Genomic DNA, 23,821 nt, shown 5'->3' with positions numbered 1-23,821 from the left:
ATTTGAACAATTGATTCATTGTTAATGAATTATGCTGCACCTTTGTATTCAGGCAGGCCATACCATACTTATCACAGTTGAGTTTGCTGAAGCATTTATCAAATGGATATTCTCTGCTGTGATTATATTAACTGAGTAATTATAGGGAGGGTGTATAATAAGCACTAGCTCTTACATAGGGCTTTTATCAGTAGATTTCAAAACCCCTTACAAAAGGTCAGAGGTGAAGTGACTTGCCCAAGGTCACCCAACAGGCTACTGGCTAATCTGGGAATAGAAACCAGAGCTGTTCACCAGGCAACACTACCTCTTTAGCTGGAAATGTTCTATGCGTGAAATAAGTCCATGAGTCTGACTAGTGTCTTCGGTAAAAAGAATAGTTCTTTCCATTATAATATGGAAGTTCTATAGTTTTGGTATTGCTGTGTCCACCTTGCTACAGAAGAGCAGTGTTTTGGTGCCTTCTTTTCAAATAACACTTTCCTTTACCACTCTTCTGTTTTGTTGTAATACTGTACATAGTTTTTGTTTTAAACATCTTTCTAGCAATATAAATGCTGTGACAACTGCCTTGCATAGATAGCATTTGTTAAGAACTCTTCAATTGTGAATTATGGGTGAAGCTACTGTAGATTAGTAGTGTTGGGAACTGTTTGGTTAAAAGTAAAATAGCCTACAGGAGTGCCTTCTCAAAGAGCAGGATACCTTTCTTTAAGGGATATGAGCACCTGGTTTATCAAGGCCACAAAAGCTAGGCCAGGAATCTTTTATCACCCTTTCTCCAGAAAGACACCTCAGTTTTAACCTTGCACAAAGAATGCTAGACATACTCTAGTTGAAAGGTGGGTGTTTTTTGTTTGTTTGTTTTTTGAATAGGCACTCTAAAGTCTGTTTTTAATGCTAAGGAAATATGTAAAAATGGGAATGATGTTGATTACTTCTACAGGTTTCTACCACAGTGGTTAGAACCTTTCTAATTCCTTAAATGCCTAAGGTGGTATACGCTCCTTTTGTGATGGTAACTTGCAAACACTTAGCATTATATACTTGCATATAGATACAATAACTTTCTTATAGCACTGTTACATAACATCTCACTATTCATGTATGAATATAAAATCAAGTAATCTTGTTACAACTGGTTACTACTACACGAAGCTATTTGACTATAGAATGTTTATATTAGGTATCTGGCAGTGCTTAAGAAACTTTCTTACCAACCTCTGAGAAAAGAACCACATGTTTAAGTATTTAGACTACGCTGCCTTTGACCATTTTAAGTTTAGACTCTGTTTAAGAATTACCAAAATTTCCCTTGGTGTTCACACCTCAACTGCTAGCAGAGCACCTCACCCTCCCTGATTGAACTAACCTCGTTATCTCCACACTGATATATACCTGCCTCTGGAGATTTCCATTACTTGCATCTGAAGAAGTGAGGTTCTTACCCACGAAAGCTTATGCTCCCAGTACTTCTGTTAGTCTCAAAGGTGCCACAGGACCCTCTGTTGCTTTTTACAAAATTTAAAAGCAGAGCAAATTTTAAATAGAAATGGGTTTGGAGTAATTTGAAACAAATTCAGGTATTAAACCTTGATGAATATCTCCAAATGAACTAAATAGTTGACTGTAAATGGCACTGTTTTCCATCAGCGAGACAAGCAATATGACCAGGATGTTGAAGATTTACAACTTTGCTGTGTATGTATTAGCAGGTTGTATATTTAGGAACTGAAGATGCTACTAGGACCATCCTATAAAGGTGTTGAGCCAGTAAAAGTGACAGCAGCTGATATTTGAATCCTGCCAAGCCCCTGAAAGAGGAGTCTTCCACCTTCAGTGAGACTATGGAAGAAGAGTGTAAATCTCTCTGAATTGAGATACCAACTCAACACACTCCTGTTTATTTCATCTCCAAACAAGCAAAAGGTAAACAAGCCATCACACACCATCAAGAAGAACCAACTTGTTATTCCAGCACTGCTTCTGCAATGTGATGACACCACCAAAGACTTCAGCATCATTGGTGAGATGTTTTCAAAAGCACTCCCAAGGAAATAAACTGTTCTCATAGTAATTTTAATGGTATATTAAAATTGTATGTTGTAACTTAAAGTTCTAATAACTTCAGTTAACACTAGATTGTTCAGACAGAAAAGTAAGCTAATTGTGGTAAACTACTAATGAGACTTGCTTTGAATTTAAGATTCCTAATATTCATTCATTATGGGGGGGAAGGAAAAACTCAGAAACCTTGTTATAACTTCTTGCTTGTCTTTGATCATGGTGGTAAGAATCTCAGGTGCCTGAAATAGTGTGTGTGAGGTTCCACCCCTAGATCCTACCCCTGGATTGGTGTTGGGTCAAATTTTAGTAATGTCTTTGGCTACAGTTCTTTAGCCTTTTTTTGTAATTTTAGGGATTACATTTTATTTAGCACTTGGCACCAGAACACCTTTTCTGTCTTATAAACTAGCTCCTACACCTTACCTATGTGCCATACTTAATTATGAAACTTGATCAACTACACTAGAGGTAGTATTAGCCTTCTGAAATGGGTAGAGGCTTCTGTTAATCTGGAATAGAAAATCTTATGTTCATGTCAACTGTCCGAAGTGGCTTGATACCACTCAGTGATGTGCTGTTACCTTATTTAAAAAAAAAAATGGGGGGGGGGGCAGTTTGACAGGACACAGGAAAAGTCTTGTCTACAGGGCCGTGAGAGGGTGACTGCCGCAGCTGCAGGCACCTTAGCGGGCTACAACCCCAGCTAGCTCCACTAAGAGCGGCCTGGGAGCACGGCCTGCTGGCTTCCAAAGGGCTGACCCAGCAGCACAGCAGCTAGTCTGCCCCCGACCAGTCCTCTGGGGAATGAGCGCCCTCTGATTGGTTATTCGTCCAGGGGCAGCCAGCCAATCAAAAGTACGCCAGGTAGAGCGCGCGCTCATTCTCTCTCCCCTCAGCCACGGAACCCGACGCTGGGCGGGGGGGTGAAGAGGCGCCGGGCTTGCGCGCGCCTCCGAGCAACCGGGATGGCGGATCTGCTCCTCCCCGACTCGCTGCCACGCCCGGCCCGGGCAGGGCCCCCGGCTCGCGAGGAGCCCCTGCAGCTGCCCCGGAGGCCCGGGAAGAGCTCCCAAAGGCGCGGAGGTGAGGCTGAGGGGGGCTTACCTCAGGGCGGTGAGCGCCTATGGGGGCGGGGCTGATGAGGGGTGAGAGCTGCAGCTGGGCCCGGAATCACCTCGCCCAGTACTGACTGTCTCCCTCTTACCTGCACTGGGGATGGCAAAGGGAGTTCAAAAATCAGACCAAAAAAACCCGTGTGTGTGTGTGTGTGTGTGTGTGTGTGTGTGTGTGTGTGTGAAAATAAATAAATAAACAAACCTCAGGCTTTTTGGTGTCCAACTCATGAGTTTGGTCCCCTGAGGCTGGGAATACTGGGTATGTTTGCGCATGCTGCAGTCATAGCGCCGATTGGAGTGTAGAGATCCCCAAAGTCTTGTCTAGAGCACGGAAAGCATGGGGTGCTAAACTGGCTGGAGTGCATTAGAGGTTTTGGGAAGAGGATGTTCTTTGCATTCAAGCATTTCCTGAATACTGCAAGGCATGGGTCGTTGTGTTTTGACTGCCTGTTATGTGTGTTTGTATCGTTCTGAAGAGGACTGTGAGTAGCAGCCTGCCTCAGAATAGCTTGATGCAGAGTATTCTGCTCAGTTTAAAAAAAAAAAAATCTCAGTGCAGCACAGGTTTAAAAGAAACATTCCCCATTCTATTGAAATGCACATCTCTCTCTACAAGTAGCTGCCAGAATTTGTGGGAGGACCAGAAGGGAAGTGACTTTTGTCTTCATATAACTATCACTGATATAAAATCTCTCCTGACTGTTAGTGAAATAAAATGAAGCAGCAGTGATCTTAAAATGCCATTCTAAATGTAGGGTGGGAGGGGAAAGGAAAGGGATTACTACTTGCCAAATGGAAAATATCAAGAGGGAGGGAGTGAGACTTGTATCTTCCAGTGATACTGGCAAAAGTGATAATTTAAAATAATGGACTTAATGGGCTGGAGAGTTTGGGGGTGGCGCAGACACACCAGCACTGGAGCCTTTGTTGCCAAAATCCAGGGCAAGGATGTAAAGGACCAAAAATTGTCCCCATCTGAGGCTGTTTGGTAGCTTTTATGAAACAAATTGGTAGGTCTCAATCAAGTTGCTAGGAGACAGGTCTCCATTTTGTCCCTCTTGTACTAACTGGCCCCTTGTGAGGGCAATGCCTAGCTGGGTCTAGGAGATGGAACTCCCTTATTGGGGGTTCCTCCAGGTCAAGCTGGAGGCATGCTGGCAGTGCATGGGCTGGAAGCCTGACTTACTGCCCCTGCTGTGTGGAGTGGGTGAATAGTAAAGTCAGTCTCCAGGGTTGGTAAGCTGGCATCTTTAATCAGCACTAAACTCAGATCTTTAAAACAAACAGGACTCTTGGAGGAGCTTGTTGCAAAATGAAGTTGCTCCCTGCATATTCATAGAATCTGAGAGGAAATGCGAGAGACCCTCATGGTAAAAGGACTTAGTTCGATTGTTGCCTGGGCTATGGAGAACATTGATGGTTCTCGGGGTACCCAGGATTGAGAATCACCTTGTTACTCCCCTGGCTCTAGCATGAGGGACGTTTCTTGTGCTTAACTGATTGTCAGCTCCCTGATACCACTAGTCTATTAGCCACCCAAGCACACACCTCTGGGCTATGCCAACCGTTACTTTGCCTTGCAGGTTAACAATAGGTGCATCCCAGTCCCTGAGCCCCTTTGAAGCATTCACTTCAGTATCCAGCCCCTTATCCACTGAAGACTCTCAGAAATACTAGGTCTGCTATCCTCAATGGAACAGTGTACATGCCAGCCTGTGTGAGTTAACTTAGGATCAGCACCTGACTTAATATCACAGCTCTTGTATATCTTTATAGTGAAAACAAGAATAAGTGTATTATCAAGGACTACAGATTCAGGAGACAGTAAAGATATTGGGAACAAAAGGTTACATATAAATACAAATTACATGATTTCTAGAGACTAAACTTAAGTATAAGTTAACCTGCAGTCTAAAGAAGTTTCACACCCAAAGACTTTTGCAACATCTTCAACCAATGGTGATAGTGAGTCTGTAAATGCAATTCCTGTTTACTTCCTAGGTGCAGGATAAGGGAGGTATAACCATCCCATGGATTGTTTTTCAAGTGTGCTGCAGCCCTGTTGACTTCACATTTCTTCAAAAGTTTGTATGTAAAGGGACAATACTTAATTTACATCCAACGGAGAGAGATTGATAAACATCTTTTTGTCTGAAAGAAAACTTGTTTCTCTCCTGTGACTCCTGCAGTCTTAGATCATGTATCCAAGTATTTCCAGTATATATATATGACTCCATATATGGAGTTATCTGTACATACATTTCACAATGATTTTAATGATCAGTGTGACCCTGGCTTTTATTTAAGCTTTCACATGACGTTCTTTGGTGAATCAGAATTAGGACATTTCTATAACCTCCTTGCCAGTTGGCTTTAAGAGGTTCTTGGGTCTTGTCCCTCCCTTCTCACATTTATCTCCAGACTTCTCCTTGTCCAGATCTATTCTGCCCCCAATAATCTTCTATTCATTGAACTTTTTGAAATTTTGCACTTTTACAGAGAAGTAAGGGATTGACTCTGTGTATACAAATTTGCAGAGGGACAGTAGAGTTGAGGTCTGTTATTTCTCCCCTCTATATATTATTTATCTTAACATGCTTGTTAACAGCAAAAATGTTTTATCTCTGGAGACACAAATCCACAATTTGAGAACGGCAAAACTAAGCATCTCTGATAGTATCTTCTAGACTGAGCACTGAGTCCCATTGAGTAGATAGAAAGATTAACCTAAATAATCTATACAGAAGCCCCTGGAACCCCATCAGATTGGGTCCCTAATCCATGAACTATTGGAACTCTTTTACAAAACTTTTCTTAAACATTACATGAATATATTGTCTCATACTATAGAATTAGAATTTATAATTTGTTCCATGATGAGATACATTATAGCTCAAAGATATCTTAATTAAAACTATCTTTAGATAGGTTTTTTCCTCAAAAAGCATTTTATCAAAAAATCCAATTTAAATAAAAAAAAATCCGATTTTTTTCTTTAAATCATTGATTTTTATCTATCCTGGTTCCTTCTGTTTCCTCTGTCCATCCATGGATCCATCCTCACTCCCTCCCTGCTCTTTTCCTTTTCTGGCCTTCTCTGTGCCCTCATGAGGTGCCTGATGTTGGGGCTTGGAGTACAAGTCCCTCCACACAGGCCTTTTTCTGTAGTATACAGTGTACTTGGACATGTTTGTTCTGTTGCTGAACTCCGTTCCTTTCCTCCCCATCCTCACCCCATGATGGGGTGCACTACTGCCATATGGTGCCAAAAGAGCCCCTGGAGCTACCCCACCCTGCGCCAGAGACTTGAACTGTTATCAGTGGGTTAATAGCCTGAAAACTCTGTCTTTATTGATGTGTGTCTGAGAGTTAAAGCTACTGTAAATAGTTCCAAATAATTTTCTTTGCCAAGGATTGTAGAAGCAGCCACACCTCTTGAAATCTAATGCTAGCCCCCCTTAATGCATGCAGTTTATCTCAGACTTTGCTTCACAGACCTTTGCACAGGTGCGTGGAATCTGGTGCAACTAACTTAATGATTCAGCAGAAGAGCAAACACTTCATTCTTCTCCTCTCAAATGGCTTGCTCTGCAAGGATTTTGGTGACAGCCTGGTGCTTTTTTGTTGGCATCTCTGTTTCTGTGCCAGGATGGCAAGAACTGGTCAATGGGCTCCCACCTCCTTGTGAGAGGTAACTACTTCCTGGGTCCCTGGGGGGTTGGTGGGTCTCCTGGTGATTGATCTTGCGGCAGGGACATAGTCTAATTATTTTGCCAAGAAAGTGTCCTGGGCTGTGCTATACAAATAGGAGCTGTTTAGACGCACAGTGCTGGTAGAAGATTGGGGAGCAATAAGAATATGTTGAGTGACATGTAAGGTAGGTAGGTGTGTGTGTGTGTGTACACTTTCTAAGATCTTTACTCCTTTCCCCTCCCTTTCCCAACCCTCCTATGGGCCCTTCTCCTCCCCTCTGCTGGTGTGCATGATCCATCCCTCCCCTGCTCCCCTCTGCCTCTGTTTTGATGGTTAGCTCTGCTGGGTTGTATAGTTCTATTTGTACAGAGCCCAGCATTGTGGGGCCCCAATCTCAGCTGGGCCTCAAGCTCTGTAGTAATATGCAAAATAACTCTGAAAGGTGCTAGATTGACAGGTGAAGAATGGTCAATATCCTATAGCACTCACCTGTGTCATGTAGTTTTGTGTACATGAAAGGGTTCTATAGGCTGAGTTCTGAAGGAAGTAGGGAAAGGATGGTGCAGTGGATAAGACACTAGCCTGGGCCATCAAAGACCTGGGTTCAGTTTCCCCAGGCTCCCTTTGTAACCGTGGGCAAGTCTCTGCTTAAGTTCCCTAGCTGTGACATGGGGATAATAGTACTGCCATACCTCACAGGGGTGTTGTGATGAATGCATGACAGTGAGGTGCACAGATACTACACTGGTGGGATAGGGAGTCAATGAGCAGAGATCTGGTTACTGAAACTACACTTTTTTGCCAGTAACTCTGCAGCATCCCTGTGCTATGAAATTCAAATCTTGAATGGCTAAGGTAACTTAATTTTAGCATAGTCTATTGAGCTTTTGTTGCCTGATTGTTTCAGAGCCCGTTTGAAGCTGCTAAAAAGGGTGGTCCATCTCTCCTCCTGCTGCATGTTGTTAGAGAAGTTCTCACTGCAGGAAGGGTTAGGATCTATTGGTTAGGTCAGGAGCCTTATACGGGGAACCCTTCGATTCTGCCCTTGGTCACTTTTCCTCTCTATTTCTTGACTTCCTCTGTAATATGATTTGAGGCCTTTGGATGGAAAGCACTGTATCAGTTTATCTTTATGACTAGGGTAACAAGCTTCCCATTTTAATTTACCCTCTCCTGTTTGGAAAGAGTGATGGGCCCCAATGGATGAGTTTAAATACGTATGGGCGGCGGAGGGGGGTTTAAACAATTGAAAACAATTGTCGACATAATTTCTGTGGGTGTAAAATAAATATAGCATAAGGAACAAAAGAGTAGGTGAAGCTCAAGCCCAGATGCTGTGGGAATTGGATCAAGGGAGGAGAGTGCTGGTCATACACTCTGGGGTAGCATATTTGTGGGAGAAGGGGGGGGGCAGCAGAAGCAGAACTGTGGTAGGCTAGAATCTAGCTTGCAATTTGTAACTTGTGAATTGATCACATTTATAATGCAGAAGCAGAATACTTGGTGCTTTAACAGGGCCTGTTTCATAAAGCTGAAAACAACTATGAGCCAAATCAGCTGGGGGGAAGAATTTAATCAGAAACATGTGAATGATAATTGGGAATCATTTAAGAACACCTTAGATGCCCCAAAAGCCACAATCCTACAATTGAGGAAGAAGGCCATAATGGTTTAAAAAAACAAACAAACCTGACCTGTTTTAGAGGGAAAGTGAAGGCATCTATTAAAATATATATAGCAAATGGAAGAAAAGGGAAGTTGATAGTAAAAAGAAATTAGAAGTTAGGAACTGATAAGGGAAGTAAAGGGACACAGAGGAATCTATAGCTAGCAGTGTTAAGGACAATAAGGAGTTCTTTTAAATATATTAGGAACAAAAAGAATCCTGACAATGGTGTTGGTCCATTACTGGATGGAAATGGTTGAATTTTTAATAATAATGTAGAAAAGTCAGAGGTGTTTAAATATTTCTGTTCTATAATGGGGTGGGGGGGAACAGATAGTATAGGGATAGTCTCATTATATGGTGGTGATGGTTTTTCATTCCACTAGTATCTCTGAAAGATGTTAAACAGAAGCTACTAAAGTTGGACATTTTAAAATGATCAGGTCCAAATAACTTGCATCCAAGAGTTTTAAAAGAGATGGCTGAGGAGCTCACTTAGACAGGCCATTCATCTGGTTTTAAACAGGACAACCCTGCTTTTCTAAGGTTTGTCACCCATTTGGTACTGAGACAAAATCACATGTATTGGACAGGGGATGCTGTTTTGAAGACCATACCGCACTGATCCCGCTGCTGTGACCTTGCACACATGGTGCATGCAAGGTCACGTCGGGAGGAGTGGGGTCACACAGGTGGGGTTAGGCCAGTGAAAGAAAACAGAAGTAAGGAAATAGGTTAACAATTGACAAAGCATGAATGCACAAATGGCCTTGTAAATAATACATAGCTAGTAGATAAAGAAATAGTAGCAAGAGGGGTATGTGATAAGCTTGCAGCTTTGCTTACTAGCACACTTTATAGTGCGTAGACAGCTCATGATCTCTACAGGGATTGGTTCACAGAATTAGTAAGACAACCATGAAGTATGTGATACAATCTAGAATGTAATGCGCATGTGTCAGTGTGCTTTAGAATATGTATATAATCTGATTTATAATTACGTACTTTGGAGTTGTTATGCTCCCTAACCCACTCCCTACACCTGAGCCCGATCACCTTAGGGATAGCTTTATGAGCTGCCAATAAAGAAACCTTAGTGACGAGTCCAGATTCAGTCCGAGGTTTTGGATTCCAAAGAGCTAGATAAAGTGTTCTCCTTGAACTGGACGAGGTGTTCTGGATAAGGATAGTAGAAAAGGTCTCGGCGGGAATCCCAACATTAAGTAAGGCTTTAATTTTAGCAACATTTCCTTGTTCCCTTTTCCTTTAGCTGGGAAGTTTTTAGAAGGAAAAATCCTGTTTGGCAGTTTCTTAGATGGCCTCAAAGATGGTAATAACTTCTCGTTTACCCAAAAGGACAGTTAGTTGAGATGGGCTAGAGCTGCTGTTGCTGTTAAAGTCTGAGCCCATTTTATCTCAGGCGTTGTTTGGGATTCAGCTGGAAGTGATATAGGTGGTAATGTTATCTAGAGTCTTCTCTTTGGCCCGGTCTGGTCAAGACATCCCCCAGGATTAGGACGAAGGTGGTGGGGGTGGCAGCTGTGAAAGGCTGCCCCATCCATTCTTTCTTCAATAACCCAAAAATGGAGTGATGGGTGGAATAGCCTATCCCCTTATTATTTGTTCACTAGTAGGGCTAATATCCAACACACCAATTTTGATTGATTAATTTCTGGTTCTACATCTTCGTTTTTTACCAAGCATGATTTCAGCACAATCCTGGAGTTGTATCATTAGGCCTTTTTGTTTAGATTAGTTCAGTCAGTCTCCCTTCTGTACCTTTTCCCATAAACATTTGTTCTAGGTTAATGTGACACTTTATGAACTTTCATGTACTTTTTACTGTTGAGCTCACAATTAGAATAAATTTGTAGGCCCGATCATCACATTAGGGTCATGCTCTCAGTGGTTGTTCAGGCTGCCTCTGGCTTTCTACTACTTTTGTGTCTCTCTTGTGTCTGTGTGGAAGAGAAACACACCACTATACCAAACAATCCCCAGCAAAGCCTCCCACCCACATTGAATGGTGACACGAGTCTGTGTTTTAATTTGAGGCCCCTATTGTTTCTTAGGTTTATTTTGAATGAAGTTTACACTCACCAGTTTCAAAGTAGTTTAACCCAACCTATAATAATAATCTTCTCTCTCATTTCAGTATGATTACTCTGTGCAGAATCTTTCAGCTTTCTGTACTGTTTGTATAGGTTAAAAAAAAAAAAACAGGAAAATGCAAGAGAGAGTCCTGTGGCACCTTTAAGACTAACAGAAGTATTGGGAGCATAAGCTTTCGTGGGTAAGAACCTCACTTCTTCAGATGCAAGACTTGCAAGATGTATGCTCCCAATACTTCTGTTAGTCTTAAAGGTGCCACAGGACCCTCTGTTGCTTTTTACAGATTCAGACTAACACGGCTACCCCCCTGATACTAAACAGGAAAATGTGATAGAACAATCCCAGAGAGTCAGGGAGTTGAAGGCGGGACATGGAAGTACTTTAAACCCTAATTAACATTGATAGGGTTCCAAGTAGGCAGTGTCCCTTCAAACACAGCTGGGATAGTGCCTGACTGGTGCATATGGCCTGCCCTTGCATGTCACAGAGCCATGCTCTAGCCAGGTACTTTTACAGGTCTGTTATGTGGTTCTGTAAATAGTTGACATGTTTTGGTCCTGTTTGTCAGGTAAGACCAAGTCATAATTGATTTTGCAGTGTAAATGGTCTCTTAGGCACCATCCATGCCTAAGAATTAAGGGACCACATTTAAACTCCTACAGATAAGTGGGTTTAACAGGCCTTGGCTGGCTGACTGACTGTGCAACTGGTTACTTGCCCCTTTCTCCCCCCCCCCCCCCCCCCCCCAGTTGAACACAGCTTGGTGTGATAGGTGTGTGGACTGGCCCCTGCCTTAAGGCTCCAGCATGTGTGGGTTGCTGTCTGTGCTAGCAAGCCTGTATCATTCTGCAGTTAATGAAGCAGGTTGTATCTAGCAGAAATAAGCTGGTTGCTTCCTGAGGAATTGCCTGGACCGCATGGGTTAGAACATGCCTGCTTGTGTCTGAATTTCACTCTTTTTTTAATTCTCTCTCTCTCTCTCCTTAGCCAGATTTACTGCACTGGGGACCTCCTGAAGCAGGTCCAGCTGGCCAGGCTCTTCTCTGATGACAAACACTTTGTTGACATGCCGTTGCGGGAGTCTCCAGGTCAGCAATGACAGTATGGCTAGGGCCACAGAACTGTTGTATTTACTCTTTTCCCTCCTGCCAGATACCTGCAGTCTAACCCCACACCCGCCTGTTGGTACAAGCTGGGCCCTGTGCCCATCTCACCACACTCATACAGGATAATTGGGAATTCTGGTACTAATGCACAGGTGAATTATTGGGAATAGTGGCACTGTGCCCTGGTACATACTACACCAAGTAGTCACTGTGGCTTCACCACTTATGGTCCCCTTGTTGGCAGATTCAGCAGAACCTCAGCCAAGGCAGTAGACAGTGAAGGCTGTTTTCTTTTTCCCAGACCTAGTTCTGAAGAAGTTTCAGCAGCTAGTGAATGTGACTCCGGGGGGGATATTGTCCAAAGAGCAGCTGCAACAGTTTGTGAGCTCATCCTTCAGTGACCCTGGACAGGAGTTCGAGCAATGGGAACCTCAGGACTGGACGAGCAGGTACAGAATAGAACACAAAGGGGCCTGTGCAAGCGTGAGTGTGGCATGATGAGCCTGAGCCCTGGTGATGGAAGTAAGGGAGCCAGACTGCACTGTGCTGGGCTCTGTCCCACTCCGGAGATGGGGGCTGACTACAGCTTTCTTGGGAAGTGATGAATTTGTTTTTACTACCTGGGGGATGTGGTAGCTGTAATCAGTGCAAGGTGTAATCAGTGCTCCCCATTCACAGTGCTGCCAATGTACCTCGCCCTGACCTACAGCCTCCCTGCTTTTTCATCTCTGCCAATGCCCCTCCATCCTGACCTGCAGACCTTGCTGATAGTTTAGTCTTTGGCTTGGCTTGAGCAGAGGGTGCCAGTTGTTATGAAATGGACTAGAACATGAGATTGGTTTTTCAGGCTAACACCCATCATGCCTCCAAATCTATCTGTGATCTACTGAGGATTGAAGCTTGGGACTCTAGAGCTAAATTGCTAATTTAGCCACATTCTGACTTGTGCACTGCGGGGAGTGGAAGCCAAGAAGGGTGCTGTGACCCATAGATTGCTGCACTATATCAGGCAGTGTATGTCACATGCAGTTTCTGGAAGCAACCCTTGCCTGTGTTGACTAGGGGCTTGGTTGTGGCTGTCTCCTCTCTTGAATATGTTTCCTTCTTTATCTTCCAGCCCCCAGATTTTAGCCAAGATTTCTGACCAGAAACTCCAGGCATGGGCATCGGATCTGAATGCCAAGTGGAAATCCCTAGGGAGAAAGGTAGAGATATGTGGGGGGTGACCCTGCTTCTGTGCGCTGTATTTGGAAAGAATGCGAGTGTGGTGACGATTCGGCCCAGGCTAGTTGTGGGGGCTGGAGGAGAGGCGACTGGCTCAGGGTGCTGGGGATTGTGGGAAAGGGTTGTGGGGAGTGGTGACCAACTTGGATCATCTCTCTCTCAGATCAAAGATGACGTTAGGACTCGCCCGATGTTTTACTCTCAGATTTATGTGCCGCACCCTCTGATGGTGCCCGGTGGCAGGTTCATTGAATTTTACTACTGGTGAGTAACAGCTGGTGTGTTAGAGCCTTGTACTGGTTACACCTCGAACTGACTTAGCTGCAGCCACAGCTGGAACCCTGGCTCTGCCCCATGCCGGTTGAGCTGGTGAATTTTGCTGAGCCTGGCTGTCACTGGCACTGTTCTCCTGGCCAACATACATGGGGGTTGTTTCAAATAATTGTACTTGCTGAAACGATGTGACAAGCTGTCCTGTCGCACACTAGGTGCGGCCATGACTGAAAGGTGTGGGTGCAGACAGACTGTCCTCAGCCCTGGCCTGAATCCCAATGCTCAGGAGAGTATCGGGTGTCCGCATGGAGCAGCTTACGTTTGGTTCATGCAGGGCCACAAGCCCAGAGCATCTGGTATCGCTCGTGCAGCTGCTTCTTTTGTGCTGCAGGGATTCCTACTGGGTGATCGAAGGGCTGCTCCTCTCTGAAATGGCAACCACAGCCAAGGGGATGATACAGAACTTCTTGTACCTGGTGGACAGGTGAGACCCTGCCCTAAGGCACGTAGAGAGAGGAGGCTGGCTGGAGGCTCACTACCTTCTTCCCTCAACTCTGAAGCCACTCGTTCCCTGTCCAAGCATGAGGAACTGACCAAGTGACACAACCGTGGCTCTGGCAGTGCCCTCTGCTGAGAGGGTGTCACTTTGAGGATCCTTGGGCAGGGACAGTTGTCATGAGAGCATAGTCATCTTGTCCTCCAACTTTTGCCATCTCCTCACAGTTGCAGGGCCCTGCTCCGAGTGCAGTGTGGGAAGTGGGGAGGCTTCTGCAGGGCCCTTCATCCTCCTCCCCTGGGGCTGTGTAACACATGGTCTCTCCCCTGATGGGCAGGTATGGGCACATCCCAAATGGAGGGCGAGTCTATTACCTGCGCCGGAGCCAACCACCTTTCCTCACTCTGATGATGGATGCCTACCTGGCCCACGCCAATGACATAGAGTTTCTCAGGTGGGCATGAGGTTCTGCTAGTCAAATGAACAGCGTGCCATCACTGGTAAATAGTATCAATGGCCAATGGGGGTCTGGCTGGAGAGTCTTGCCTACATGCTCGGGGTTCTACTGATCGCCATCTTTGGGGTTGGGAAGGAATTTTCCTCCAGGGTAGATTGGCAGAGGCCCTGGAGGTTTTTCGCCTTCCTCCGCAGCATGGGGCAGGGGTCGCTAGCTGGAGGATTCTCTGCTACTTGAAGCCTAAACCACAGGATTTGGGGACTTCAACAGCAGAGTCAAGGGAAAGGGTTGGGACGGCTTTGTGGCCTGCATCATGCGGGAGGTCAAACTAGATGATCATAATGGTCCCTTCTGACCTTAAAGTCTATGAGTCTGAGTCACCAGTACCCCATATGTCCCAGGGGGCAGGGGTGGATTCTCCTTACTTCTTCCCCCATCCCCCATGGCTGGTGCTGATCCCTTGGGCTCTCCCTCAGGATCAGGTTCGGATGGCTGTAGAGGACATGGGTTGGCACCCTGTAACCTAAGATAATAAAGCTCCCCCATCTCCTATGGCACCAATGAGGATCTTGCATAGCAGTGAGGGTGGGCACTGGCTGATGTGCAGACAGGATGGGACCTGAGTGACCATGAGCCTGGTGCTCTGTACTCCAGGTGTCTGTGACTCTCTTACCCCCGCCCCCCTTTACCAATAGGCAAAGCCCCCTCCCTGGGTGCACACATGCCCCTGCATATGCCCTCTTCTCCTCTGAGATTTCCAAGCACACCCCAGGCTCCAATGAGCCTGGCTAGTCTCAGCAAGAGCCCATCGCTGTAATATTTGGTACTGCATTGCCACGTGAGCCATCTACTGACTGGTCCCAGGGCCAGTCTGGTCTGCACTCTGCTTGGCCAGCATGTGTTGGAGGCAGCAGGAGCATTGCTGCAGGTCATGGTCTGTGCTGTGTATGCCCTTCAAAGTCTACACCGAGCAAAGCCCACTGGGAAGTTCCCTGGAGCGGTTCATTCCCTACTGGGCTTCCTGTCGCCCCAATTCCTGGGTAGACCCATGATTGGGTGATTTGTTCCTCATGAAAAGAGACTGCTCCGTGAGGAGACACTGACCATGCCTGTGGTCTGATTCCCAGGGAGAATATCCATCTGCTGGAGGTAGAGTACGAGTTCTGGCAGAGGAATCGCTCTGTGAGCATCACAGTTGGGGACAGGAATCACACTCTGAACTACTACAACGTTCAGATCGGGGAGCCCAGGTACCATCCCAACAAGCACCATCTAATGGAGTTACACTAGAGGGGGAGTCAGGACTCCTGGGTTCTATTCCCAGCTCTGCCACTTACTCACTGTGTGGCTTTGGGCAAGTGACTCACCCGTCCCTCCCATGCCCCAGTTTCTCTAGCAACAGAGGGGGATAATCCTCCCTCCCGCCCCCGTCTTTTGGGGGCTGTTGCACATGCAGGTCATTAGCAAAGCTCTACAGTGGCACTGAGTGTGTTTCACAGACCATTCCCCGTCCCCTGTGATGGAGACAGGTGCCAATGGACATGGTTGTGTTGTCTCTTCCCAGTCCTGTCCTGTGATAGGACATTGACATCCCAGTGCAGAGTGGGCTGTTCTTCTCCAGCCTCTGCAGAAAACAAGCTGCTGCACAGAGCCGCGCCTGTCCCAGAGCATGCACAGGCAAGACCTGCAGCTGCAGGCAAAGGTATCATGGCCTCTTGTTACCCCGAGGAATGTGTCCCTTGGAGACTTGAGGGTCCACTGGGCAGACAGCTCGACGAGGCACTCTCCAGCCCAGCAGCTGGGTTGCTGGTTGAGATCTGGAACTGCTGAAGGTGGGCTGAGGGTGAAGCAGTGCCTTATGGGATTCGTGCTGCCCTCAATGTCCGACAGGGTCATCACGCTGCAGTGCCTGGCAGCTGGTCCTTGTAGGACCACTGGTAGGATTTCACCCACAACCTCAGCTTCTGGCTTCCCCTGTGCACAGCCACTGTGAGACCTGTCTCTGCATGCCAGGCATCCCGGCCTTTGCCTGCTTAGGGCAAGGAAATGACTAAGAACTGGACTGACCTGGTGATCTCTCTGCCTCCCAATCCCTGTCCACCCTCCCCTGCAGACCAGAGTCCTACAGCAAAGACTGGGAGTTGGCAAGTGACTTAAATGAAGGTAAAGAGAGATTTCTGTCATGTGACAGATGCTGTCCCTCTAATGCCCACTAGAACAGAACAGCCTGTGCTGCTCTTCACTGACTGCACCTAAATGTGGGCACCCATGTGCCAGGGGGAGGCAGGGAGAGATTCCTGAGAGCTGGGATGGGGCTTGGATATGGAATACGCATCTGTGGGAGGTGAGGCCATGGCACAGATGTGGTGACATTGGGGGTTAGGCTCCTTTTGGCCATGGCTTCTTGTGATCACTTCTGGAGCTCTCTGCACAGAATCCTGGTGTCCTTCCTGGGAAGCTGGGTGGTGGGATCATGCCCACCAGATGGTTTCACTCTCCGTGGACTGTCTGGGTTCAGGCTCCTACATGATTCAGCCAGGGGAACATTGTGTCAGTTCTGCAGGACAGGATTTGTTCAGGCTCCCCAGGCTTGGTGCTCTAACAGTTCCTTCTTTCTAAGGAGCCTGGGGATGGAGCTAAGAAAGTGTGATAGAAGCAGCTTAACCCGTGCTCCGGCTGAACCAGCATGGCCCTTATGTCTGTCTGTGCTTGGGGGTCAGTGCTCTGGCCTCTAGGGTCCATGCTCTAACGGAGGCTTCTATCCTCATTGCCCCAGTCTGGGGACCTGGTTCCAGCTGCACTGACACACGTCCCGTCAGAACCTGTGTTCAAGCCCCAGATCCCTTCTCTGCTGTTTCCTGCCAGTGGTCACCCTGGGCAGAGGTACTAAATCTTCTGCCACAGGGGACATTGAGTAGTATCTGTGCCAGTCTGTGTGTCTTGCAGATGCCAGGCAGGAGCTCTGGGCAGAGCTAAAATCAGCAGCCGAGTCAGGCTGGGACTTTTCCTCTCGCTGGTTCCTCTCCTGGTCTCCCCCGCTCCCTGCGACACTGAAGGATACCAAAGCCAGGGCTGTAGTGCCAGTGGATCTGAATGCCTTTCTGTGCAAGACAGAGCACCTGCTGGCTTCATTCTACAGGATACTGGGTAAAGAGCCTGTTGGGAAGTGCCTCCCTTGGAGATACTGATGCCTGTTGAATCTCTTCCCCCCTCCACGAGACAGGGACACAAGATGCTGTTATTGGGGCAACATCCCCTGTGTGGGGAAAGGGCCCAGCATCCTGTAGCATTGCTGCCCACAGAGCAGCTTGTGTAAACAGCAGTGCTGCCTAGTGGCATCTTCCTGCAAGTGGGAGCAGGAAGCCGTTTAACTCTTCTCTGCCCCAGGTAAAGCCACTTTGCTGCTCACTTCATTTATTTCTATGTTTATTTAATTCTCAGGTGCTGGGAGCCTAGGGAGGGCATCAGGTGTGTAGGGGATGGGCATTGTAGGGATCAGTTGTGTCTAGGACACCTGCCTTTTCCCCATCCTGGGGCTGTGGCAGCAAATAGGAGCTGGAAGACTGTAGCTGACTCTGCATGAGCTGGAGTGGGTTTCAGCTTCCTCCCCTCTAATACTGAGCAAAGGCCACAGGCTATGCTGTTTAGAGTGCACTGGGACTGGAGAGGCTGCGTTCTGCTGTAGTTAATCTGTGGATGCTCCGCAAGCCCCTCAGTAGTGTAATCAGCCATTCTCTCTCTCTCTCTCTAAGGAAACACCATCAAGGCTGCCCAGTTCCAGGCCGCTCTGGAGCACAGGCTTGAGGCAGTCCAAGCTGTCTTCTGGAATGAGGCTGCTGGAGTCTGGCTGGACTTCAACCTCCTGAAGAAGCAGCCAAACCCAGCCTTCTACCCCTCCAACCTGGCACCCCTGTGGACTGACTGCTTCTCAGACCAGGCTGCAGCTGAGAGGGCAGTGCGGTACTTAGAGGTGAGCTGGGTTCATGTGGGTAAGATTCCTCACCGCAACAGACCAGTCAGTCGCCATTAGCCCATCACGTGGGGAGTGTTCCTTGCAGACAGTGGAGGGTACCACATACCTTCCTACTGAGCCTGGCACATGCTGTCTGCGCAGAGCAAGGTGGAGCTGGAGCCCAGTTCTCATGTGGCCCCATCCCAAGTATTTGCCAGGAGATTCCCAGGACTTGCTCCTCTAGCACAACCCACTAGTGACCCCTAGAGCCCGTTTCCTACACTGGGCTATGCCTGTTCCCATCCCAGAGCATAAGAATGGCCCTACTGGGTCAGACCAAAGGTCCATCTAGCCCAGTATCCTGTCCTCTGACAGTGGCCAATGGCAGGTGCCCCAAAGTGATCCATGCCCTGTCACCCAATCCCGGCTTCTGGCAAACAGAGGGTAGGGACGCTATTCCTGCCCATCCTGGCTAATAGCCATTGATGGACCTCAGGACCTGGGCTGGGCTAGAAGTAGCTGATCAGGTTAGCCAACAAAGTCCTGTCTCCCTAGATCCCTTCTGTGGCCTTCTGTCTCCTGGATGGTGACTCACTGGGGAGCCCAGTGCCACCACTCAATATGCTGTCTATGTTTGCAGGGGAGCACAGTGCTGTCCTACAAGAACGGGATCCCTACCTCACTTGCCAGGACTGGGGAGCAGTGGGACCTGCCCAATGCCTGGCCTCCACTGCAGCATATGGTGATTGCAGGTAAGGATGCTGCTGTGCTCATATCCATAGTTTGCAGGACAGGATGCCCATTGGAAAATTTGCTGTGTTTGGTACCAGACCTCCAAATTGCTTTAGGACCTGCCCCTTGTTTCCTTGTACCTTGTCCCAGCTGTGCTCCATCTCTAGGTATTGCATTATGCCTCTCAATCCCTGCCCTCCACTCTGATGCTGCTTTGTAGCCTTGTGGATTGATCCTGTTTCTGTGGGTTTGGTTCCTGACTCTGCAGCAGCTGCAGGTCAGGCTGGGAGCTCTGCTGAGAGCCCAGGTGTCACAGTGCCATCTTGGTTTGGGGGAGACTCTCCCACCTGGGCCTTTCCCAAACTGCTGCTACAGTGGGCCATCCAACTACTGATACTGCTCAGTGGAAAAGCCAGGGGGGCACCAATAACCCTCCTCACAGCTGCTCGAGTCCATAAACCCTGAGGGCCTTGATCTGTGGCCTTCAGGCAAAACCCACAGAGTTTGGGCCCAACCTGTGGAAGCCTGCTTTTGGAGGAGGGGGTGGAAGAATTGTACAGAGCCCCTGCCAGGCTTCCTGGGGAGGCCTTGAGCTCCAGTGAGGGCTCTAGAGTCATCTCTTGCAGGGATGGACAGGCTAGTGTTTGCAGGAGCTCTAGCATCCCCTGTGACTGGGTCCCTGACCTTCAGTCATTTATCTGTGTTCACAGGTTTGGCCAAGTCCAGCTCCTCGAGAGCCAAAGAAATTGCCTTTGTCCTGGCGCAGAACTGGGTCAGAACCAACTTTGCCTTATATAAGAAGTACCAGGCCATGTTCGAAAAGGTAAAGTCATTGGTGGTCCCGGATAGGCAGGCTGCAGCCCCTGTGGGTAGGAGCTCTCAAGTGGAATTCATGCACACACTCTCCCCTGTGACCCTGGGCAGCAGGTCGTGATTACCTCAGAGTGCCTAGTGCTTGCATGGAAAGAGACTGGGCTGCTGCCCTAAACGACCCTCATCTTGTTTTAACTCTTCCGTTGTCAGTCTGTATTCAGAGCAGGGCCTCAGGTGTGGAGGCACCAGATCCAATCTCAGACAGTTCAGCCTGAGTGGACTTGAGCATGGGTGTGGCTTGTCAGCCACAGGTCTCCCCTATTGGGAGGTCTTTGTCATTCTGTCCCTACCCTCCTCTTCCAGTGCTGCTTTCTGCCCCTGCCTGGTGTACAGCTTCCTCTGCCTTAAGCACCTGTGCTCGTGAACACACAAGAGCTGGAGTCTGTGCCTGCCCCTCTTTCCCTGGACTCTGTGAGGTGGGAACATTCTAGCTCCCACTCTAATGGGGCTTTCTGAATAATCATCTTTCTCCTCAGTACAATGTGGATGGAGATGGGAAGCCAGGGACAGGAGGAGAGTACCAAGTCCAGGTAAGAGCATGTACTGAAATGCTTCAATGCCTATAGGGTGGGGATGTGTGCTCGCAGAATCTCTCACTAGGCATGGAGGATGTGCTTTCCTCATGGGGGGAGGGGCCCTGTTTTGCCTCCATTCAAATTGCTGGGCTGGAAGCTGCTGCTGGGGTTCATCAGTCTCCCTGCTGCAGCCATCTGTAAGCTCCAGCCCTGGATAACAGCATGTGCCTTGCTAATGCTGCATTCTCCCCTGCCAGGAGGGATTTGGCTGGACCAATGGTGTAATCCTGCAACTCTTGGATCTCTATGGCGACCGCCTGACTTCTGGCTCCCCCTCCACCCCCTTCAGGGCCTGGATTGTTGTTGCTTGCATCTTCCTCCTTAACCTGAAATGATAGGGGAAGTGGTTTGGGCTCCCAGCAGCCGGGCCAGAGGAAACAAGCCCATGGGTAGTGAACAGTACCCTGGCCTTATAGCCAGTTAGGGAAGTGTGTGTGGGGGGCTCATCTGGGGCAGCCCCCTCTTTCTCTACCTGCTGGGACAGCAAAGCAGCCACAGGTGAACAATAGCTGTGACTAAAGCCCTGGGCCTGCAGCCCTGCTGAGCCCCCTACCTGCCATTCTCTCATGCTTTTGCTGTGTCATTAATGTTTATCAAACTGGTCTTTGCTGTCATACCTGCCTTGGTGGTTACTGGGGCCTGATTCTTGTGGAGGTCTGTGCTGAGGCCCTACATCCCCTAGTCTCAGCTCATTACCCACCACAGATCCTTTATCCCTTCATTCTCACAAAGTTCCCTGTGTGCCACCCTTCCATGTCCCCCTCATTCAGAGAAATGTGTAAATAGTTAAACTTGTAGAGTTTGTTGAATTATTTATTTTGTCTGGACAGCCACTGTGGCTGTCACCATTCTAAACTCCATAGGGGCAGGGCAGAGCAGAGCACATTCAAAGGCAGGCATCTTCCCAGCACAGTGCCTACTGAGAACCCTTTGGCTCAGGGCCCAGCTGGCTGTGGTCAAGAGCAGGGAAGGTGGAAACAACCTCAAGTCTGTTACTCAAAAGGCTTTATTGTTTGCAGTCTGTCTACAACTACTGAAAAAAGAGAGGCTGGACTGGCTGCTACCTGTCCCCAGCCTAGATGAGCAGAGGGAGGTACAAACTGGACAAAAGGAGAGCAAGGCCTAACAGCAGTGGCACTTGTAGGAATTCAAATACCTAGGGTTAAAAAAGATATTTGGAAAATAAGGATTTCAAGGTTATAAAAGCAAGGTGGGATTTAAATAGTCTTGTTCTTTCAAGGGATTTTCAGCTTTGTGAAACTTAACTCTTCACTAAGCCCTAGAGGAAGGCTCTGGAAATTCCTAGCTCTCAGCTGGATTTTGCTAATAGGGGTAGGTATAGGTAGCCACTTTAAAGGGGCATAAGATGTCAAGGGGCCCAATTTTTTAGCCACTCAAAGCACCAGTGCTTCCACTTCTACAGGTTGAGCAGCTTCAGGCTTGGATAGTATGGGCCCAATGCTGCAAGGGGCTGTGCACCCTCAGCTCTCTGGGACTCTGAGGGGGCTCAGCACCTCATACCATCTGGCTTTTAGATGTGAATTTAGGCTCTGCCTCCCCATGAGGCATGTGCAGACAGTTAACTGTAGGCACCTAGATTTAAGAACCAGGCTCTGCATTCTTCTTGCCCTGCCCTCCTGGCATCTCCTTTGGGTGAGGCACTTTTTAAAGCTCACAGTGTCAGAAGAACAAGCCATTGGTTTCATTAGACTACACCTTGGTGCCTAGTGCATGAGAGAGATCACAAGCCCTGGCAGACAAATATTCCCCCTCATCCCACAGCATTTGCACACCTGGCACAGTTACTTCTAGCTTTACACCATCAGAACCTTACAACCAGGCACCTTGCCTGTGCTGATGCCCAGACTCTGAGGTGGTCAAGGCACAGGAGAGCAGAGAGATGTCTGACATGGACAGACCCCTCACTGTTACAGGTAGCTGCAGTAAATCTGGCAGGACTGTCATGGTGCACATCCTGGCACCTGCAGCAGCCTTGGCACTGGTGAGAATGGCACAAGAAAAGGAAACAAGTCAAGCAGACAGTGGAGCAAACAGGGGTCTGGTCACAGGTGCTGGTAGGATGCGCTAGATGCATCTGTGATGCAGTTGTCATAGTGATGCCCAACAATCTCCAGTTTAAAAAAGTGGCAGCATTGAGAGAGCTTAGTTCCTTAATCCAACAGCTTCAGGCCTAGTTTGCACTGGAACCGGTGGGATGGTCTTTGGCAGCTCTTCCGCTTTGTACCTTTCAGCCCATTGATATGTTTCCATCAAAGAATAAAAAAGTCTGTTCTGTTACATATATAAAAAAAACCCCTCTTGGCTAGGACTCTGTCCCAGCCTTGCTTAACACCTCTCTGTTCCACGTGAGAGCAATTACACCACGCCTGGGCACTAGCTAGGCATGTGCCATCACTCTTATCACCCACACTGTGTTTAAGAGAAAGCGCAGGGCATTTGGTGCAGGCGGAAGGGGAAACGCAACAGCGATTCCACTATTCCACAAGGAATGGCTACAATATGAAAAAATAAGGATTTTGTAACAAAATCATGGCTTTACAGGGTTGATTTTTCCTATTTTTTTTAACATCTCTCTTCTCTTCTCCCCCCCCCCCCCGAAAAAAACCCACCACCCCACATTTATTCAAATAACATCCCAAATCTCTCTTGGGAAAAGGGCAAGAGTGCTGGACCTAGGGCCAGGCCCCTCTAGTCAGCAGGGAGGTGTAACCAACCAGGGCCCAAAGGGCATGATACAGCCAACATCTGCATGGGAGGCAGCTCCCCTGTATTCAAGATCTTCTTGCTGTGGGCTAAACACCCCAGGTGGCAGGGAAATGGCTGTCTGCTGTATCCAGGTGGTGGTGGGGCCTCCAGCTCATCTTGGCACTGTCAATGGCAAATCCATCTGGGAGAAGAGAAGGCAGGTCTGGAACAGCTCCACCTTAAGCACTCCTGGTCCCCATCAATTCATGAACTGGGTGTAGCCCTCTGCCCCAGTCACAATGACATCCATCCAGATCCTCATGGCCTCAGCTGATGGTGCCACCATGTAATAGAGGCGGTCGTGGGTCTTGACGCAGAAGGTAAGAGCTGGGTTGGGACTCTGCAGAGGGGAGAGAAAAACATGGGGAGCTTGTTCCTGCAGTAACTACAGAGCCAGCTCTTCCCCCCCAGTGATAGACCCAATTCCACACACACCCCAACAGCAGCCTACGGCCTGTTGAGGACTTTTCCAACTACAGCTAGTGCTCCGGGGGGGAGGGGAGGGGAGGGAAGGGAAAGAGCAGTGCTGAGATTCAGCCCCATGCTGAGCATTTGCAGTCCTTTGGTAAATGGGCCCTAGTGAGGCACATTTGTCCTTTATCTTTGTGCCAAAGCCTGTGAGGCACAGAGAGCTGCTGGGCTACCAGTGCAGGACCAGACAAAGCATCACCATCATGGAACAGTGCTGGGGACTACAATCAAGCTGACTACTAC

General features: G+C 47.9%; 2 protein-coding genes across 54 annotated transcripts in view; one reads left to right on the top strand and one right to left on the bottom strand.

Annotated features, from left to right (window-relative positions):
- Positions 1–1,915: 1,915 nt before the first annotated feature.
- On the top strand, positions 1,916–22,469 carry TREH (trehalase). 5 transcript variants are annotated; one of them, XM_065570323.1, is made up of 15 exons: positions 1,916–2,026; positions 11,641–11,741; positions 12,061–12,208; positions 12,877–12,964; positions 13,147–13,247; positions 13,648–13,740; positions 14,090–14,206; positions 15,337–15,459; positions 16,323–16,372; positions 17,156–17,356; positions 17,962–18,179; positions 18,802–18,913; positions 19,604–19,716; positions 20,243–20,296; positions 20,539–22,469. In XM_065570323.1, exons 2-15 carry the CDS (start codon positions 11,720–11,722, stop codon positions 20,674–20,676), a joined length of 1,578 nt encoding a protein of 525 aa, XP_065426395.1. In that variant the 5' UTR covers positions 1,916–2,026; positions 11,641–11,719; the 3' UTR covers positions 20,677–22,469. The 5 variants fall into 5 exon arrangements, with proteins under 5 accessions (XP_065426395.1, XP_065426396.1, XP_065426394.1 ...); XM_024103003.3 differs by lacking the exon at positions 1,916–2,026 and adding an exon at positions 6,693–6,873; XM_065570324.1 differs by lacking the exons at positions 1,916–2,026; positions 11,641–11,741 and adding an exon at positions 2,861–3,150.
- Positions 21,332–23,821, bottom strand: part of PHLDB1 (pleckstrin homology like domain family B member 1) — a 109,184-nt gene continuing 106,694 nt past the window's right edge. For all 49 annotated transcript variants that reach the window (XM_065570286.1, XM_065570287.1, XM_065570281.1 and 46 more), the window contains one exon: positions 21,332–23,447. In XM_065570286.1, the coding sequence (XP_065426358.1) occupies positions 23,374–23,447 (74 nt within the window). In that variant the 3' untranslated portion in view covers positions 21,332–23,373. The remainder of the gene's footprint in view (positions 23,448–23,821) is intronic.

This window comes from Chrysemys picta, chromosome 16 (assembly GCF_011386835.1).
Source record: "Chrysemys picta bellii isolate R12L10 chromosome 16, ASM1138683v2, whole genome shotgun sequence".
Classification (NCBI taxonomy): Eukaryota; Metazoa; Chordata; order Testudines; family Emydidae; genus Chrysemys; species Chrysemys picta.
The sequence above is the reverse complement of the archived record's forward strand: the minus strand, read 5'-3'. Positions and strand labels throughout refer to the sequence as shown.